General features: G+C 47.8%; 2 protein-coding genes across 3 annotated transcripts in view; both read right to left on the bottom strand.

The window, feature by feature from the left end:
* Positions 1-352: 352 nt before the first annotated feature.
* slc6a5 (solute carrier family 6 member 5) lies at positions 353-14,107 on the bottom strand (the record flags this gene model as incomplete). The annotated part of the gene is given in 16 exon segments (XM_084682804.1): positions 353-562; positions 744-911; positions 1,605-1,705; positions 4,290-4,389; positions 4,800-4,931; positions 6,176-6,288; positions 6,568-6,692; positions 7,046-7,149; positions 7,320-7,454; positions 9,311-9,443; positions 9,749-9,899; positions 11,202-11,375; positions 11,543-11,674; positions 12,367-12,495; positions 12,498-12,513; positions 13,607-14,107. Coding segments are annotated over 16 exon segments (2,373 nt in total), but the record flags the coding sequence as incomplete, so codon positions are not given.
* Positions 14,108-17,216: 3,109 nt separating this feature from the next.
* The window catches only part of prmt3 (protein arginine methyltransferase 3), a 41,103-nt gene continuing 37,559 nt past the window's right edge, over positions 17,217-20,760 (bottom strand). For both annotated transcript variants that reach the window (XM_084683079.1, XM_084683078.1), the window contains exon 16: positions 17,217-17,856. In XM_084683079.1, the coding sequence (XP_084539205.1) occupies positions 17,791-17,856 (66 nt within the window). In that variant the 3' untranslated portion in view covers positions 17,217-17,790. The remainder of the gene's footprint in view (positions 17,857-20,760) is intronic.

Below are 20,760 nucleotides of genomic sequence, written 5' to 3'. Positions count from 1 at the left end.
GTGTATTTCTGTGTGTGTGTGTATTTCTGTGTGTGTGTGTATTTCTGTGTGTGGTGTGTATTTCTGTGTGTGTGTATGTGTGTCTCCACAGAGAGTGTCTACGTGCAGTCTGATCTGTCATGTGCTGACGAGGACACGTGTTTCTCTCTGAATCCTGATTCCTGGATACAGTTGTTAGGGATGGAGAGATAAAGAGGAGGAGAGGGGAAGGGAAGGAGAGATAAAGAGATAGAGAAGCAGAAGAAGACAGGAGGCTTCTAAGCAGATGTTGTCTTGTCTGTGTTAAAGAGTCAAGAAGACAGGAGGGAGAGGGCGATGAGCAGCTCCAGGCCACCACCATGTTGCCCCCCCAGCCTGTGCCCCCCCACCATGTCTCCCCCGGGGCCCCCACTCGCCGGGGGTCCTACTGGTAGGAGGAGCCCAGCTGGAAGTCCTTGGGGGGCAGTTTGAGGCCCAGAGAGTTGGTGCCTAGAGGATCCATCATGTTCCTGTATCTTTCCCCACGATGCTTCATCAGGAACGGGCCCCAGTCTGGCTGGGGGGAACACACCAGCCTGAGACGCTACACACACACACATACCACACGCACACACACACACACACGGTTCAAAATGGAACAGAATAGAATAGGACTTAAGAAAATAAGAAAACAAAATTACATAAAATGATTGATAGGTCAGACAGATGGTTAGTATATGAGCATGCACAAACATGTGTGTGTGTGTATGTGTGTGTGTGCATACCTCCATGAAGCTCCCCTGAGCCAGGTACATCTTGATGAGGAACATGATGGGGATCCAAATGATGGAGCAGGTGACCATGAGCCAGCCCATCACCATGGACCAGGTGGGGTAAGTGTACTGCTCATATGTCATCACCTTCCACTGGTACAGACTCAGACCCAGGATGCCCTGCAGGGAAACACGCACCCTGTCACTAGTAATAGGTACAGCTACAGGTACAGCTACAGCTACAGCTACAGCTACAGCTACAGGTACAGGTACAGGTACAGGTACAGGTACAGGTACAGGTACAGGTACAGCTACAGCTACAGGTACAGGTACAGGTACAGCTACAGCTACAGCTACAGCTACAGCTACAGCTACAGCTACAGCTACAGGTACAGGTAACACATACAGCTAACTGGGACATGTACCAAACACATACGGTACTATTGAATTATTTGCTTCTGCGTTACATGACTTACATGTCTTATCTAAACCTATGATTAAAAATATATATACATTTATATACCAATAAATATATACTAATCCTGCTTCAAGTGTACACGCGTCCCAGATGGTTAGGTACTCAACACGAGAAGTCACAACGTAGCCTTAGAGAAGGTACATAAACCTCTCCTTGCTGTTTCATTCGTTTTTCAAACTGCTTGTAAGATAATGTGCATCAAGGAAGGAAATCAGTTTTTACTGCAAACAGGGAAAAGCTGTTTTACTTTTGTTACATTCTTTTGGTAAACACTTACTGCTACAAATTAATGCTAGTCCTTGAATCTGGAAAGGGAATTGTGTGTTTGTGTGTGTGTACGTGTGTTTGTGTATATATATGTGTGTGTATGTGTGTACGTGTATGTGTGTACGTACGGTCAGGATGGTTGGAGTCACAAATGCCCAGCAGACCCTCCAGAAGCGGCTGGGCTGGAAGCCGATCATCATCTCTATATCCTCACAGAACCTCTGGAGGCCTGGAGGGGAGGGGAGCAGGGGAGGGGGGAGGAGGGGAGGAGGAGGAGAGGAGGGGGGAGGAGGGAGGGGAGGGGAGGGGAGGGGAGGGGAGGGGAGGGGAGGGGAGGGGAGGGGAGGGGAGGGGAGGGGAGGGGAGGGGAGGGGAGGGGAGGGGAGGGGAGGAGGGGGGGGGAAGAGGGGAGGAGGGGAGGGGAGGGGAGGGGAGGGGAGGGGAGGGGAGGGGAGGGGAGGGGAGGGGAGGGGAGGGGAGGGGAGGGGAGGGGAGGGGAGGGGAGGGGAGGGGAGGGGAGGGGAGGGGAGGGGAGGGGAGGGGGAGAGAGATAGAGAGGAGAGGAGGGAGGGAGAGAAAGAGTAGAGGAGGGAGAGGGAGAGAGAGAGACAGAGAGAAAGAGGTAGAGGAGAGGGAGGTTAGGACTAGTCTCTACAAGGGACTCGTAGCAGAGAAGTCTCATACTGAGTGACCCAGATATACAGAGGCTTCAACAGAAGGCACCAAACAGCCCGCTATATAGGACATCCTCCTCTCATTGTTTGAGTGCAGGTGTCCGCATATGTCTCATGGCAAGTGTGTGTGTTCCGGTCCAGCAAGGACAGAACTGCATCATCAACAGGGCTGCAGTTTCTCTACAATCCAGTCTAACGCTGGGCGGCATGAATTATGAGTCGCACAATTATTCCAATGCGACATCTCTGCTGAAGCTGTCCAACTGCAGCACTGTACCCTGCTGGTCTCTGGAGACTTTCCGGAAAACGGCTCACAGATGTGGAGACAGAGACATCTAGTGGTGATGTGTGGAAGTTCTTGCAACAGGCACAGAGCTCGTTTTGAGGTTAACACCTGCTTTGTACCCCAGCAAGCTAGACCAATCACACTAAGGGACTGATAAGTGCAGCAGAAGATCAAGGATCAGACTGCATGGTTCTACCAGTATTATGGTGCTCCGAGTCAAGGAACAGTCTGTATTCACCAGACACAGTGTAAAGTAACATCTTAGCTAGCAGACACAGTGTAAAGTAACAGCTTAGCTAGCAGAAACAGTGTAAAGTAACCTCTTAGCTAGCAGACACAGTGTAAAGTAACAGCTTAGCTAGCAGACACAGTGTAAAGTAACAGCTTAGCTAGCAGACACAGTCTAAAGTAACATCTTAGCTAGCAGGCACAGTGTAATGTAACATCTTCGCTAGCAGGCACAGTGTAATGTAACATCTTCGCTAGCAGAAACAGTGTAAAGTAACATCTTAGCTAGCAGACACTAGTGATGGGGGAAACGAAGCTTTTCGAAGCAACGAGCTATTTGACACAATTGTCTCGAAAAAGTATCGCTTTTTCGAAGCGTTCGATACATCTTCTCCATAGGGACATCTGCTGGTCAGTTTATGGTATGGCGACTGTATCGAGCGATGGAAGGAATCAAGTGACGTCAAGTCCTCGAGACGTCAGTCTCATAATCGTCATTGACAACTTGATAAATATAGGTTATGTGACAAATGTTTCGATTTGCAAGTGTCAAAAATATGTTATCATATATCTTGTTGTATTATAAACAACGTAACGTCTTTGCTACTTTATGTTTATGAAATTTATTTTTAGGTTCTTATTACATTACCTACACAAAGTTCAATTGAGTATGGCCTCGTGGTAAGAGCGCAACCCCTCACTCAGACGCAGTGAGATTGCATCACCTCACCCCGTTTTAGTAGAAGTATATGCTAAAAGAATATATTACTATATGACAATGTAAGCTAGCGGTTAAGGTTTTGGAACATGCTTTTGCAACCGGGAAAGGGATGGCCACATTTGAAGGCTGGTAAAACTAGAGAAAGATGTAGGCTATCTGCTTGTGTACACCTACTATCTCACATCTGTATCTATCTCTGTCTATCTAGCTCTGGCAATCTATCTGTATCTGGTTCTGTCAATGAATATATTGTCCGTAAATAGGCCCATGTCTCCTCTTTATAACCTACTAATATTAGTGATGTCTGATGTCTTGTAAGCGTTTGAATAGAACGCCGTTTGTCTCAGCTGCTCGTGTGACATCCAATGCTTCGGATGTCACTTCGACACTTCGACTCTGATCACGTGGTTTTTGCCCATTTGAAGCCACGCTCGACACGTTTGTATCAGTACAAATTGTTTCGAAAGGTCGATACCGCTTCATGAGCACGGTATCGAGCGTAACATCACTAGCAGACACAGTGTAAAGTAACAGCTTAGCTAGCAGGTAGGGTGTAGCAGGAACATAATAGCTAGCAGGTAGGGTGTAGCAGGAACATAATAGCTAGCAGGTAGGGTGTAGCAGGAACATAATAGCTAGCAGGTAGGGTGTAGCAGGAACATAATAGCTAGCAGGTAGGGTGTAGCAGGAACATAATAGCTAGCAGGTAGGGTGTAGCAGGAACATAATAGCTAGCAGGTAGGGTGTAGCAGGAACATAATAGCTAGCAGGTAGGGTGTAGCAGGAACATAATAGCTAGCAGGTAGGGTGTAGCAGGAACATAATAGCTAGCAGGTAGGGTGTAGCAGGAACATAATAACTAGCAGGTAGGGTGTAGCAGAAACGTGTCAGAAGATTTTCTCACCATACAGGTAGGAGATTCCCAGGAGCTCAAAGATGGCGATGATGACCAGGGAGTAGGAGGCTGCATACGTGTCCACCAACTGGAGCATGTACATCCCACTCTGTAACACACGCAGAAATATACACATACACACACACAAGCACGCACACATACACACACACAAGCACGCACACATACACACACAAGCACATGCACAAGCATGCACACATACACACACACACACAAGCACGCACGCACACACACATACAGGATGAGATATAACAGCAGTGTTGATGTGAAATTGACCATGTTGTCCTTGTGGCAGATGTCTTGGTAGTCAGACAGTTTAATGTGTCCCCTGAAGGCCTAAAAACTGGGAGGGAGGGAGGGAGGGAGGGAGGGAGGGAGGGAGGGAGGGAGGGAGGGAGGGAGGGAGGGAGGGAGGGAGGGAGGGAGGGAGGGAGGGAGGGAGGGAGGGAGGGAGGGAGGGAGGGAGGGAGGGAGGGAGGGAGGGAGGGAGGGAGTGTTCACCTCTGTGATCATAGGGAACCCCAGGAAGAAGAAGGTGGCACAGCAGACCAGGGTGAACACAGGTTTGTGCTTCCTCAGGTACTTAGGAAACTCATCTGAGACTGACGTCACAATGGTCTCTATGGTAGCAAACTGGAGGAGGGGGAGGGGAGGCATAGTTAATGACAGTAAGTAAAGAGACATTAGTTCATTAAAACAGTAGGCAAAGAGGGAAGGAGCTGTGTCCAGGCAGAGGCTGCAGCCAGGGAGCCGCCTACCACTTCCTGTGTCCTCTAAACCTCTAAACGCTGCACTGGAGCAGCTAGCTCCCTGACCACACTGCCAGAGACACGGCTCCCAAACATACATCATCATTCACTATTTACCTCCCTCCCTCCCTCTCTCCCTCTCCCTCCCTCTCTCCCTCACCCTCTCCCACTCCCTCTCCCTCTCTCTCTCTCTCTCTTGTCCCCCTCCCTCCTTCCCTCCCCCCCTCCCTCTTTCCCTCCTCCTTCCTCCCAGTGCTGCTCAGAAAAGCAGGGTCGAAGCAGACTAACAGAGGAGAAGTCTCTTTGGTTAGTCTCAGCTGTGTGAACTCTCACACACAGACTCCTCCCACTGCTGTCAAAATATCATTCCATCTATGAAATTACAGGTGGGTATCATTAAAATAAATTGGTGGTATTTGTGGTCATTTTGGTTTAATTATCTTAATTAAGGGAAGTAAGAATAGAGAATGCCTCTTGATGACAGACCAGAACGGTCATTTCCATGGCGATAACACAGTATGACATCATGATGCAGGAAGCTGGGGGGCACATGACTGGCCAACTCACCAATTAGACCCTTAGCTCCCCACTGAGACTGTGGAGAAGACAGGAGTCTCTCTCTCTCTTCTTCTCTCTATCTCTCTATCTCTCTCTCTCCATCCCACCTTTTCTGTTCCTTCTCTCCCTCCCTTCCTCCTTTCTCAGTACCTCCCCCCATGTCTCAGTACCTCCCCCCATGTCTCAGTACCTCCCCCCATGTCTCAGTCCCAGTGAGGGGTCACTGAGGGGTCACTGAGGGGTCACTGAGGGGTCACTGAGGGGTCACTGAGGGGTCACTGAGAGGGCAGTCCAAGTGTGGGTTTAGCAGCTGAGTATTAATAAAGAGACGAACAGTTTGTCCCCACAACACAGCCTCATCTCACAAAATCCTGGAACTCCACTGAACACTCAGACTGTGTGGTAAACCTCCTGGCTCACCCACGCCTCCATCTTGAACTAACATGGACTTACATGCACATACTTTTTTTCATTTCAAGTGGTATTGGACATGCAAAGTGTCCGCCGTGCAACAAGATCATGTATTTTACACACACACACACACAGACACACACACGGGGTGATGGTTACCATGGTATCCAGGCCCAGTGTCAGCAGCATGAGGAAGAAGATGATCGCCCAGAACGGAGAGAGAGGCAGTCTGGTAAGCGCCTCCGGATACACCACGAAGGCTATGCCAGGACCTGACACACACACACACACACACACACACACACACACACACACACACACACACACACACACACACACACACACACACACACACACAGTCTTCAGTAGTACCTGTGCTGAGTCCTCTGAGACAGGTGTACTGAGCATGTGCAGAAGGTGTACTGCATGTTCAGAAGGTGTACTGAGCATGTGCAGAATGTGTACTGCATGTTCAGAAGGTGTACTGAGCATGTGCAGAAGGTGTACTGAGCATGTGCAGAAGGTGCACTAAGCATTTGCAGAAGGCTCACCTTCATCTGCAACCTTCTCGATAGGGACCTTAAGCTCATGGGCCATGAAGCCGATCACTGAGAAGATGACGAAACCAGCAAAGATGCTGGTGGCACTGTTAGTGCACGTCACTATGATGGTGTCTCTGAGGAGAGAGGGGTGAGAGAGGAGCGAGAGAGCGGCGAGAGAGGGACAGTGTCAGTGCACGTCACTATGATAGTGTCTCTGAGGAGAGAGGGCATCAGGGGAAATGAGGAACGCCGTAAAAAGACAATAACGTGGTGTCTTGGATATATACAAACTTGAACTCAGTTCTTGGCAACACTTTACGTGACAGTTACATTAACTATCATGTAACTACATAGCCATGCCTTCAGTAGCAATATTATAGGCAGACTTTACATTAAGGTTGCAATAAGAGAAACAGTGCCTTCTAGTGGTGAACTGGAATGCTGCCTTTGTATTTATGCATCAATCCATGCGTCTGTGGCAGCGTACCTGTAGCAGTTGTTGTGGAACTTGTTGTAGGAGGACAGAGTGATAAGGCCCCCCCAGGCCGCAGACAGAGAGAAGAAGATCTGAGTGGCAGCATCCTTCCACACCTGACACACACACACACACACACAGGAAGATAGACAGACAGAGAAAGGTAAAGAAAAAGAGGGAGAGACAAAAAAAGAGAGGGAGAGAGAGAATGGGAGAGAGGGAGGAAGGGAGAGGTAGACGGAGAGAGAGGGAGAGTAACAGCAGACACAGGAACAGAGAGGGGTACCTTAGCATCATTGAGCTTCTCCCACTTGGGGGTGATGAAGTACAGGATTCCATCCCCAGCCCCTGGGAGGGTGATGCCCCGAAACAGCAGGATGACCAGCACCACGTAGGGGAACGTAGCAGTGAAATACACAACCTGAGGAGGGGGGGAGGGGGAGAGGGGGAGAGAGGAGGAGGAGGAGAGAGGAGAGGAGAGGAGAAGGAATGAAAAGAGGACAGAGAAAAGAGAGAGATCACTTTTATTTAACTCTTAACTCATAACTTTAACTACAGATTCTCCAGCTAATTACAAACTACAGCAAACTGCATTATCACACATATCCACTAGAGAGCAGCATTGCACTAGCAAAATCACTTCAGCCTGACTCATGTTCACCCTCTAGTGGACTTGAAACAAGACAAAGACCTAGGAATGAGACCGAAGCCGAATCCCAATACCTGTCCTACCCCTACCCCTTAGTTTCCCCTTACCCCTACCCCTTACCCTTACCCCTTATCCCTACCCCTTAGTTTACCCTTACCCCTACCCCCTACCCCTTACCCCTACCCCTTAGTTTACCCTTAACCCTACCCCTACCCCTACCCTTTAGTTTACCCTTACCCCTACACCTTACCCTACCTCTTACCCTTTACCCTTTACCCCTTACCCCTTACCCCTTACCCCTTTACCCCTTTACCCCTTACCCCTTACCCCTTACCCCTTACCCTTTACCCTTTCCCCCCTACCCCTTACCCCTTACCCTTTACCCCTAGCCAATAGTTTACCCCTTACCCCTTACCCCTAGCCCTTAGTTTACCCCTAGCCCTTAGTTTACCCCTAGCCCTTAGTTTACCCCTAGCCCTTGTGTCTCCAAACTGAGGGCTAGGGGCTACATAGGCCTATGTAATAAGACACCACTTGGTTAGGGTTAGGTATATCGATGTCTCCAAAGCCAGTAGTGTTATGCACTGATATCAAACGAAACTCACCTATATAAAACTGCTAATGGAGTTTAATTAACACTGTAGACATGCATGGAGTCCATTCAAGGCTAATCAGAGAAATACGGGACATGGTGCAAATCAGCAATGTAACATTAGCGCAGAAAACTAGCGATTCAAAAAAACGTTTTAATTAAGAACATGGTTGCAAATACATATGTACAGGACTGTGTAAAGCACAAAACAAGACTGTCATAATTTTTAAATCAATTATTTAAGCCAAAAATAAGGGGTAGGGGGTAGGGGTAAACTAAGGGCTAGCGGTAAGGGGTAAGGGGTAGGGGTAAGAGGTAAGGGGTAAGGGGTAGGGGGTAGGGGGTTGGGGGTAGGGGGTTGGGGGTAGGGGGTAGGGGGTAGGGGGTAGGGGGTAGGGGGTAGGGGAAAGGGGTAAGGGGGTTGGGGGTAGGGGGTAGGGGGTAGGGGGTAGGGGGTAGGGGGTAGGGGGTAGGGGAAAGGGGAAAGGGGTAAGGGGGTAGGGGGTAGGGGGTAGGGGGTAGGGGGTAGGGGGTAGGGGGTAGGGGAAAGGGGAAAGGGGTAAGGGGGTTGGGGGTAGGGGGTAGGGGGTAGGGGGTAGGGGGTTGGGGGTTGGGGGTAGGGGGTAGGGGGTAGGGGGTAGGGGGTAGGGGTTAGGGGGTTGGGGGTAGGGGGTAGGGGGTAGGGGGTAGGGGGTAGGGGGTAGGGGTTAGGGGGTAGGGGGTAGGGGGTAGGGGTTAGGGGGTAGGGGGTAGGGGGTAGGGGGTAGGGGGTAGGGGGTAGGGGGTAGGGGGTAGGGGGTAGGGGGTTGGGGGTAGGGGGTAGGGGGTAGGGGGTTGGGGGTAGGGGGTAGGGGGTAGGGGGTAGGGGGTTGGGGGTAGGGGGTAGGGGGTAGGGGGTAGGGGGTTGGGGGTAGGGGGTAGGGGGTAGGGGGTAGGGGGTAGGGGGTAGGGGGTAGGGGGTAGGGGGTAGGGGGTAGGGGGTAGGGGAAAGGGGAAAGGGGAAAGGGTAGGACAGAGAAGGGGGATTCAGCCTTACTTTCCCTGATGACTTGATTCCTTTGGCCAGGGAGAGGTAGACTATGATCCAGGCAAGACAGAGGCAGCCAGCCAGGGGCCAGCGGATGTCTCCAGGGTACTCGATCCCCTTAGAGATGTGCAACACATTGTACCTGGGAGAGGGAAGGGGCGTTACAGCCAAGTAGACTGACACTGTAGAACACCTGCAGTTTCATTTCTACATATAATATGATGTGTTTACACTGTGTCTGGTAGCTAAGATGGTACTTTACACTGTGTCTGGTAGCTAAGATGGTACTTTACACTGTGTCTGGTAAATACAGATCCTTCCATAACTCTGATCACCGAATTAAAGCTGTACTTTATACATACCTGGATGTCGCTAACCCTAACCCTTTGGAAGAATCTGCTGAATAAATAAAAGAGTGAAGTGAAACCATCAGACGTGTTGACTCACTTGAAGTACTCCTCACTGGGGCTGACGTAAGTTTTATTCAGGTCAGTCGTCATGTTTGCCAGCCTGGTGAGGTTGCCCATGACGTTGGCGGACAGACAGAATGAGCTGTTCTTTATCGACGTCATGTTTCTGTCCCGGAGGATACACGTGTCTGTCACAACCACAAACCAACACGGTCAGGCAGAGACACACACACACAGGCCTAACCAGACACACACACACAGGCTTTACTAGACAGATACAGCACACACACACACACACACACAGGATATACACACACAACTCTTACTAGATAAGATTCAACATTCAGTATAGCAGAAACAGAGCAACAATAGGAACAAGATAGATACAGTTAGAGGCACACACGTCCTAATACTTAGACTCAGACGTCTTGTTAAAAAGGCAGCTCATTTAGCTTTATTTGATCTGGAATCTATTAGTGTTTTTTTTTTTTTAACACTAGTTTTATATACCTGACTTGGAAAAAAACCTTTGTTTCTCCTTTAGAAAATTATAAATTAAAACGGTGTACATTCCTCCAATAAAAAGATTGTGTGGCACATTTTCTCAGCATGTTTTGGGGTCACCTTTCTCTCTCATTGGACCGTTTTATCAGCTTAATGTTTAAGTCACATAAATTACAAATAAACCTGTTGCGCTCGTGCCGTGGGTGACTTCGGACAGAACTCGAAGTTGCACATTTGAATCTATGTCGAATTGTTACTGAGTACATTTTAGATTACGATGAGGACGTTTAAGAATTGTGTACAGTAAAGGTGTCATACCCAGGTGAGCCAGCGGGGGGCAGTGTGGCGCACACTGCGGCACTGCAGCAACCATACAGTAAATTTGTCAAGCAAGCAGTTTTTGTGCTGAATTCACACAAACGCAAAAAGCCAATATTCATATTATTTTTATCAAATTTCAATATTTTTCGATGCAGTTTGGTGTGAAATATTCCTATCTTATTAACGTACATTTTGCCCTCACAAACAGCGTTTTTTCTCCCTTGTGTTTCCCATTTTAACTAACTCAGGTCAAGTTATTTGGTCAGTATGGAAGTAAAAATTGACAATATTCTTATTATCGCATCATTTGAGATTCATAAATATCACTTAACAAACCGCTTTTGTTGTAATTAACAAACGAATTGTCGTACGTTTTTTAAACAGCATACATCGTCAAATTTATATTTTCCACATTATAATAACAGTCTTTTGTTAGTGTTCAGTCTCAGAAAGCAAAATTCCTAAACACAAAACATCAAAGCACTACAGACAGGCTAAAATGAAGCACGTGAAGGTATACAGTTGGACATATTCTCTGTTTCTACACCACAGAGCTCGCGTCCACAACTCCTGGAAAGACACTTAGTTGTGATTCGCGTTGCGCATTGCGCATTGTGTGTGTGTGTGTGTGTGTGTGTGTGTGTGTGTGTTAGACTGACTCTTACCCAAGAGGAGCATGTCTTTATCCTTACAGTCCAGTGTGTTCCACCCATTCCTGCAGTGGGCCCATGGCAGTGAGCCCTTCAACGAAGCGAACAGGTAGTACAGTGTCCAGCACATTATAATATTATAGTATATGGCTATCAAGACAGATATTATCAACATGGCAATCCCGCAACCTAAAATAAATAAATGAGACGAAATATATAAATTACTCTTAAGCAGGCAGATGAGCTTGATCAAAAGTCATGAAATCAGAAGAACCATTTTCTTTGTATCGTTATTTTTACTCAGAAGTTGGTAAACCTATAGGTCTATGCATCTCAACCGACTGAGCGCAGTTTACCTTGAAGGGCCGGAATGGCCTTCCATACGGACACGGGGCCCTGGCTGGCAAACTGGCCCAGGGACACCTCCAGTAAAAATATCGGGATGCCCGCCAGTCCCAACATTATCAGGTAAGGTATCAGAAAAGCACCTACGAGAAAATGATAAGTAATATCTTCAAACTCGCACACATGCTAACCGTTGGCAATAACATGGATCCATTGAATTTATTCATTAAACATTTAAATTTCAATAACAACTTCAATGAAAGTATCAAAATAAATTATTGCACTTATTTGGATTACTTTATGACCATGAAAACGAAAAGAAAAGCCTACTGTTAGCTATGACAGTCTCTCTACTTTACATTTTATATAATATATATAAAAGAGGACTATTAAAGACTATAGACTAATAATAATAGTTGCAGTTGTTCACAATTTTTAAATGATGGTAGACTGTAATCATTGCCATTACTATGTAAATTGTTTTATTATTGTGAATCATGTAACCTACTGCTGTTTTAATGTGACTAATATTTTGCATAATGGCTGTCGCTTCTAGTTTACAACCAACACAGGCTACGAAAATCATTTTCATCAGACGAAACATTCTTCTCCTTTTTATCTGTCAATCATTTAAACCTAAGGGAAATGGGACGTCGAAAAATATATATTTATCTAAAACGTTGTTAAATGAAAATCTACAGTATTGTAATTGCACATCAGGCAGCCGTATTTTCTTTTTCGTTTGCCAAAGTGATTCAAAGGTTACTGCTATCAACCTTGTGGCGGTAACTGCGGTTTTTTTCCCCGAACTGGACACCTCTTCGCATGTTCTTACCTCCACCATTTTGAAAGGCCAGATAGGGAAACCGCCACACGTTGCCAAGCCCCACGGCGTAGCCCACCATGGACAGGATGAAGTCCATCTTATTTGTCCAGTTTCCTCTGGCTTTGTTCTCGTCTCCCCCTCTTCATCATCATCATCCTGTAGATTAACTGTGGTGAGGACGCCTTACCCGCAACATGTACAACATATTTCGTTGAATTCGTTTCCCCAAATTGGGATTCAAATAACCACCTAATAAGAAACACCATAAGGACCACAAACACCTTAAGAACCACGAAACACCTTGAGAACCAGCTCAAAGTACAGGGGCGCGAGCGGCTGCTCCATTTCCAGTAAATACAGTTTCATAAATAGCCTGGAGTTATTCATATTATTTACCTCTGCTAATTCATATTTTCTTGCTTGTGTTTCCCTCAAAACAAGGGGGGGGGGGGGGGCAAGTCTAGCTTATCAATGGAACACACCGTGCAGGCGCGCGCGGGAGGGAAAGGAATACCCCGCGGGGATTGGAACAATGGGCACAATCCGCAACCTTATGTAACACATCACGAACGCTGTCACGGACATCCACAACCAATCCCGAGAGCATGACGTGGGGGTTGGGCTATACCTAAACCGGGCACGGTTATAGCGCGGGGATGCCAGTACACCAAATAAGGTTTCAGGATACACATCTATTGTAATTAATGTAACGCTGCTGGATGTCAGCACGTGATTACAACGCTTACGGGACAGCTTGAGTCCATGTATCCGTGTTATTACCCCAACTCCTAATGAACAGGCGAACAAGACCCAATAATGTAAGAGAATGTTTCCTTCTCTGGTTCGATCCTGCGGGATTAAACTACGGGGAATTAAGCCTATTTTGTTTACTTAAATAACGAGCAAACATTTGTAACCATCAGTAATCCATTGCCTTACCCACGCACAGTTCATTCTTTCAGATCTAATCAAAACCTCGCACTAGATAATAGCCTCTCTCAAATCACCGAGCAGAAGTCTTCACGCAAGAGATAAGGGCGTAACTCCCCTCCCGGGACCTTGATTACAACCTTCCCGCCGCATGTCATCCAGCTCTGCCTCCTTATCGGTAAAAACCGCTGGCACACACCCCTCTTCACCTAACGTGTTCTTAAAGCCCGTTTATAGTCGACGCATGAACAGCCTTTAACCATAACATACACTAGCCTTTATTTTGTCAATTTTTTACAATTTCTTTGCGCCCACTTACCGCCGTCATGGTCCCGGGCTGAACAGAGGTGTTGCCATCTGTGCCCAGTATGATGGTGGTTTGGCTCATGCTCGTCCAGGTGCCCGAGGCGTTGTTCTGCTCCGCGGTGGCCCTAAACGGGTCTCCGTACTGGACAGACATCCCCCGGCCCTGAACGGCACCGGGGACCCCTGTCTGGGCCGCCGCTGAGCCAGAGGAATCCTTTCGGAAGGCCGAGTTCGCAGCCACGGCTCCCGGTATCGCCGGGGCGGTGTTTTTAAACGTCCCATAAACTTTATTGGCTTCCGGTTCTCCTGGTTTATTTTCCGAGGGACAAAAAGTTTTGCACTCGTTGTTTGGAGGCGGCTGGGGAGCCGGGTGCCCGAACGGAGCGGCCGGTTGGCTTGGAACATTTTCCGGTTTATTTGCGGTAACTCCCACTGCTGCCTCCGGCTGCTGCGACGGGTGGCAACCGGTAGGAGCGTTAACCGGCTGCTTGGACATGTCGGATAAGTCCTGGAATACCAAATCCAAATATTAGGCACAAACAGAAAATTCAATACAAATGCTAAATTGAGCAGGTATAAAATTCAGCCTTCAAAATGACAAATCTTAGGTTAGGAAAATATTATAGATTTAATTTATTAAGATCCATCATTTGAACGAAGCACCGCGCACTGAGATGTAGGATTCTAGGGTTTCGTGTCGCGTGTTTTGGCTTCGCTGCTCTGGGTTTCAGCTCGCGCTCTGCGGGGGTTTGTTAGCCCGGCCGCCGTTACTGCGAGAATCTTTAATTTTACGCCCCATTTCCCCCATGTCATTCAGACCCACACAACCACTGGTTTTATTAGGCAATAGACAAGCTGCTGGGCTCTTGGAAGCTCCGGTCTCCCCGGCAGGCATGCACGATCACCGGCATCACAGCAGTGAGAAGACCGGCCAAACGGAAGCATAAATGATCTCTCGTTCTGTTTATTATTTTGCAGGGAGGGGGGATAAATCGTGTGATTATAACATGAAAAACACAACATATCTCAATGAGGTAACTGGAAAAAACTACAAAATATTCTGTTTTGAATAGAGTTGGCTAGGTCACAACATGGGAAATGTTTATTAATCTCTTTCTTTTTTAAAGATAAACGTCCCCAAATCCATTACAAGCAAGAAAACTACAGATTAAATTAAACACACCGACGAATTTCGCTGCAGAGATTTTTTTAACCGACTACACAGAAAACTACAGACCGGGTATGTGAGGGAGAAGACCCAAAAAAGTTTCGGTGTGCCGAGCAGCACGTGCAGCAGCATTTCAGCACCACGGAAAGCACGCGCCGCGGACAAGGCATTTTCCTCTGGAGTTAATCTGTTCTCTTTGTCTTTAATAAGTATCAGTAAGTAGCCTTTACATAAGAGAACAAGTTGAATAAACAAAGTAACAACTGTTCCATGAAAATTGAAAAAAGTAAACCCTTACCATTAGTGTGGAGGCGGAGGATGTGCTGAAAGGCTGAAAAACAGCGGTAATGAAGAAGGAACCGAGAGTGAGACTGGATTTAGCTGCGCTTAGAGCAAAGCTTTGTATACCTCCGTGGGAAAGATTGGGTTTGCGTCAGTGCGGACCAAGGTGCCCTTCGCTTGACATTTTCTTGATAATAGGAGTTTGATAAATCATTGGCCTTGGATTCTGATTTTTAAAGGAGTACTGCGCGAAGACGTGGGCGCGTGCGCTGTTTTCACGCACATTCCGTTTGTACGCGCGTGTCTGGACTGACCTATCGCCGCTGATTAATACACTTGTCTCGAGGGGATCTATTCTCACGCGCACAACTCGTTCGGGCGGGATTTGCAGGTACATGTTTTTGGAAGGTGCATGCACGCGAAAAACATACAATTTGGGCGTGCTATAAGTAGGCTATGTTTAGAAAGGATGGTCTTGATCGCCTATTTCGTTAGATAGAACGTTCGTGTAGTAATCTATTTACATGAACCATTTATTAATTTTACTTCATGCACTTTAATCACTGTATTTAATAAAACTAAAAAGAGAAAAAAATAAGATACACCGCCATTCACAAAAACACATTTTGAACGTGTTTTACTATCTTAATTTTGTCCACAACAACGTAAATTCGTCAGCCAAACCTTTAATAGGCCTATATCAATAAATCAGTATTAACCCTTTGAATTTGTACATATTTTTGCCGTTTCAGACAACCATAAGTTATTGCTTAGCAAGGCCTATTGGTGAAATAAACGCATAAGCTATATAAAGGCTTCACACTGGAATGAATTTACGCACAAGTACAACAGACAGCACGTGCCTCCCTGCGTCACCAAAAGGAGCATTGATCAGTAAAAAATATATAAGAAAAAGAAGAAAGAAAGGAAAGTGGGCGAGGTCTTCACAAAACGACTGAAGTTACTCATTTGTTAAAGTCTTACGCAAGAGGGGGGTGGCCTTTTCTCTAACGCACGTGCACATGGGGAATGAGGATCCAGCATTCGCAAACTGGAAACGGTGAAGTTACAGAACAGCCCTCGTGACAAAAATAGATCACCCTAAAATACTGCAATGCGCATGACACCGTTCTTTTTGCTCCAAAAATGTGGACCAAGACCAGCTAATTAGTCATTTTAAGCTGAGACCTAAAATATCCCTTCTGTACAAAAATATAGCACTTTTTAACCAAGTTGCTCTTAGAACCGGTCCACCGTACACCCGCAGTGCTGGGAAACGAGTTTCTGTCAAGTCAAGCCCTCACGCCTGTGTTCCAAGGCCTGCGCGCGATAATCACCTGGCGTGCAAGCTGAGCTCGAGCCGCTCGTAAATCTGCGGCAACTCTAGATAAGGGCCTCGCGCGGCTGAATTAGCTGCCTTCTCAGGGTTTAATTACTTTGTCAACAGAGAATAATTGTAATTGATTTCTGCTCCTCTTCCCTTGTCCGCTCTAACACTCTCCTCTCCGCAACACGGGAGGGGAGAGAGGAGACAGCTTGCGGTCTAGAGGCGTCTGATCCTGGCCGAGCTGGACACATTCTGATCCACACATACACAAAACGGACAATTTTATTTAACAATTTGAACAATATTGTTTTGTCACAATTAAACAAAATGATGGCTTAAAATTATTCATAGTGCATGATCCAACATTACAAGATCCGATCATTTGCGGGATTTAAGTATAAAGGCCTTCATATTCCGATTTAGTTCAACCGATTCGCTCCTTAAAGTAGCTTAAATCATGTAGTCAATAAGAAACGCAAGTATTCCCCGACAAATCCTAGACTATATATACTTTTTCTTCACGACTGTCCTAGATGATCCTCGTTAATTATACGAGAGCATAGATATCCCGTTTCTTTCCACGCTGTCCGTATCTGACGCGGGAGACGAGAGGTCCGGGTCAGTTCAGAAAGGTCCCGTGAACACCGTGGTTCACTGCCTTAAGCCCTTCGAAAGAACAGTTGCTGTTTTTTTTTCGTGTTTTCCTTGCGGCACATATGCCTGGTGAATAACGGCAGTGATCTCATCATATACGTTTTTGCGTCTGAAAATCAACGCCTTCAATGCGAAACACTAAAATGATGACGACAAACTCCTTACAGCAAGACACAAGAAAACCTACAGTCCTTGCAGTGAAAAAGAGCTTTATTAAGCAAAAACGAAATCAAACATCCTGAACCAGCTCATCAGAAAAGTCTCACTCAGACATAAACTTCATGGGCTGAAGCAGCACTGTCACCAGTGCGGCTCTGGCAGCACAGTGGAGGAACAGGAGGGTTGGTCTGCCTCGTGTCTAAGGGACTGCTATTCGTCGTGAGTCTTAACAGCAGAGATGGAAAACAGTGATTTAACAAAAGGACACATCAGAAAACCATTACAAAGAGGTGCACCTTAAAACCACTTAAAATAACACTAAATCCAATGGGACTAGATGCACATAACTGTCAGAATTCAAGAGCAGAAACTATAGGTGGAAAATACACAACCCAGATTTAACTGAAACGTTGTCTGTCTTCCTATTGATACTAAAACACAGCCTCTGTTCAGGTCAGTTGTACTTTGGCCACGTGTCATCAGGTACAGTATGACCGCTCATGCAGGTGTGTATTACTATCTCCAAACGTTCTCTCTGCTGTAAACAAATGTGATCCAGCGAGCTACTGCAGGCTGTAAGTCTGCTTCCTATCCTGGAGCTGAAAGGTCACCAGCAGGGAGCGAGGGTCCTTCCTGTTTTTGCGAACTGTGACCTTCCCCCGAAGCTCCTCCCCTTTCGAGAGAAACAGGAAGTGAGATGTGAGGAGTTACCTGATTTGCCCACACACACACAATCTTTATGGTACCAGGATGAAAATGTGTTTTTACCAAAAAGCAAAACACAACATACAAAAAAACAGTCAATTTAGTAAAAGAGGCATTTTCATCATCTTTCTGTCTTAAAACAGTCAGGGAACCATAAGGGATAATCCCTTACTGCAGAGAGAAGACTGTGTGTGTGTACATGTGTGTACGTGTGTGTGTGTACGTGTGTGTGCGTTCGCAGATGGAATACTGTGAAGCAAACCGAGGTGACACTTGAGTTGTGTAGGTGCTGTGATGCATGTTTATGAGAGAGCAGGTGTGTGTGTGCACGGAGGACACAGCAGAACAGATGGAGGATCTTGTGCCGTCTACAGTAGGACTTCACATGGCGCAGGCCGACACTGAAGGCCAGGAGGGCTGCTGATGATTACGACGCATAATCACTTTTGATTAACTTCACGTTTGACTGCCGGGGGTAAATGAATGTTTACCCAATCGGCAAACAAGCCCCTCCCCTGCCTGGCGCTGTTCCTTTCAGACGGAGGTGAGAGGAGGAGGTGAGGAGGATGTGAGGAGAGAATGTGAGGAAAGGAGGAGGTGAAGAGAGGAGGTGAGAGGAGGAGATGAGGGGAGGAGGTGAGAGGAGGAGGTGAGGGGAGGAGGTGAGAGGAGGAGATGAGGGGAGGAGGTGAGGGGAGGTGTGAGGAGCTGAGGAGAGGAGAGAAGAAGAGCTGAGGAGAGGAAGAGGTGAAGGGAGGAGGTGAGAGGAGGAGGTGAGAGAAGGAGGTGAGAGAAGGAGGTGAGGGGAGGAGGTGAGAGGAGGAGGTGAGAGAAGGAGGTGAGGGGAGGTGGTGAAGAGGAGAGAGGAGGAGATGAGGGGAGGAGGTTAGGGGAGGAGAGAAGGGAAAGTGCTGACTGGGGAGGTTTTCACTGCCATCACGTTCCGCTGTCACCGTGCCGACGCCACTGAAGTTGCCATGGAGCTGTTACTCCATTACAGATGAACAGAGGAACTGAGGGTTTAACTAGAGGGGAGTGTGTGTGTATGAGTGTGAGTGTGTGTGCTTGTCTACATGTATATTCTGTGCATGTGTGGGTGTGCACGTAGGTGTGTGTGTGTGTGGTATGTGTGTGGTATGTGTGTAGGTGTGACTAAATCTAAATGTGTGTGTGTAAGTGTGTGTGGGTGTTTGTGTGAGTGTGTATGAGTGTGTGTGGCACAACTGGCACTTTGCTGCAGGACCTGACCAGGGGAGAGCCTCACTGCAGTCACCGTCAGCAGCCACACCCCCTCCCTCCCTCCCTCCCTCCCGCCCAGTCCAGCCCAGCCCTCTTCTTCTCTCTTCCCTCCATCTCCCCCTCCTCTCTCTCTGTAGAGGCAGCGAGAAAAGGAAGACCCCCACCCCCAGCCCCCCTACAGTCCCCCAACCACCCCCAGCCCCCCTACAGTCCCCCAGCCACCCCCAGCAGTCCCCCAGCCACCCCCAGCAGTCCCCCAGCCCCCCTAAAGTCCCCCAGCCACCCCCAGCCCCCCTACAGTCCCCCCCCCCACCCCCAGCCCCCCTACAGTCCCCCCCCACCCCCAGCCCCCCTACAGTCCCCCCCCCCCACCCCCAGCCCCCCTACAGTCCCCCAGCCACCCCCAGCCCCCCTACAGTCCCCCAGCCACCCCCAGCCCCCCTACAGTCCCCCCCCCCACCCCCAGCCCCCCTACAGTCCCCCAGCCACCCTTCAGTTCCCAGCCTCCCCTCACAGCCCCTCCCTCTGTACACCTCTGTGGTTAATTACTGCCCTCTCATACAACACATCAAATCAGCTTCTTCTGTCTCAGCCGCCATAAATCACTAGAGACACACAGCTGACAGACGCATCACACACACACACACACACACACGTGTGAGTGAGAGAGTGTATGAGTGAAAGAGTGAGAGTGTGTATTTGTGAGAGAGAATGTGAAGCCTAGTTTAATCATCTTCAGGGTGACTTTGAAAAGTTAACACTTTGTGTCTGGCATTTGTGTGACATCAATGTGTGTGTGTGTGTGTGCATTAAAGTGTATTAGTCAGAGAGAGAAAAAGACGATAGAGAGAGAGGCAGAGTGAGGCAGAGTGAGTCAGAGTGAGGCAGAGTGAGGCAGAGAGAGGCAGAGTGAGGCAGAGAGAGGCAGAGAGAGGCAGAGTGAGGCAGAGTGAGGTAAAGGGTGAAAGAGAGTGTGTGTCTGTCCAGTAAAACAGGCCAGTAGGACTGTGAGGGGAGGGGAGAGAGGAGGGGAGGGGAGAGAGGAGGGGAGGGGAGAGGAGGGTAAGGAGAAAGGAAGGTAGGGGAGAAGGAGGGGAGAGCCAGTGAACACAGTTAAAACCTCCATCAGTGTTTTACCACCGAGGAGGGCGGGTGTGCAGGGTGGAGGAGGGCCCCTCTCCACATCCCAACTTTTAAACCGTTCTTCCCTAAGGGGCTGTTCTTCCCTAAGGGGCTGTTCTTCCCTAAGGGGCTGTTCTTCCCTAAGGGGCTGTTCTTCCCTAAGGGGCTGTTCTTCCCTAAGGGGCTGTTCTTCCCTAAGGGGCTGTTCTTCCCTAAGGGGCTGTTCTTCCCTAAGGGGCTGTTCTTCCCTAAGGGGCTGTTCTTCCCTAAGGGGCTGTTCTTCCCTAAGGGGCTGATCTTACCTAAGGGGCTGTTCTTACCTAAGGGGCTGATCTTACCTAAGGGGCTGATCTTACCTAAGGGGCTGTTCTTCCCTAAGGGGCTGTTCTTCCATTTTGTTCCAAAAAAACTTTCCACACACAACACAACAGTTTCTACTTTTTCAAAAATAAATTGTGGAACCTTTTTTTTTTTTCATAAACAAAAAAATCTCTAATATTTTGTCAAAAAC

This window comes from Hypomesus nipponensis, chromosome 19 (assembly GCF_054491055.1).
Source record: "Hypomesus nipponensis isolate SF chromosome 19, ASM5449105v1, whole genome shotgun sequence".
In the NCBI taxonomy this organism is placed as follows: domain Eukaryota; kingdom Metazoa; phylum Chordata; class Actinopteri; order Osmeriformes; family Osmeridae; genus Hypomesus; species Hypomesus nipponensis.
The sequence above is the reverse complement of the archived record's forward strand: the minus strand, read 5'-3'. Positions and strand labels throughout refer to the sequence as shown.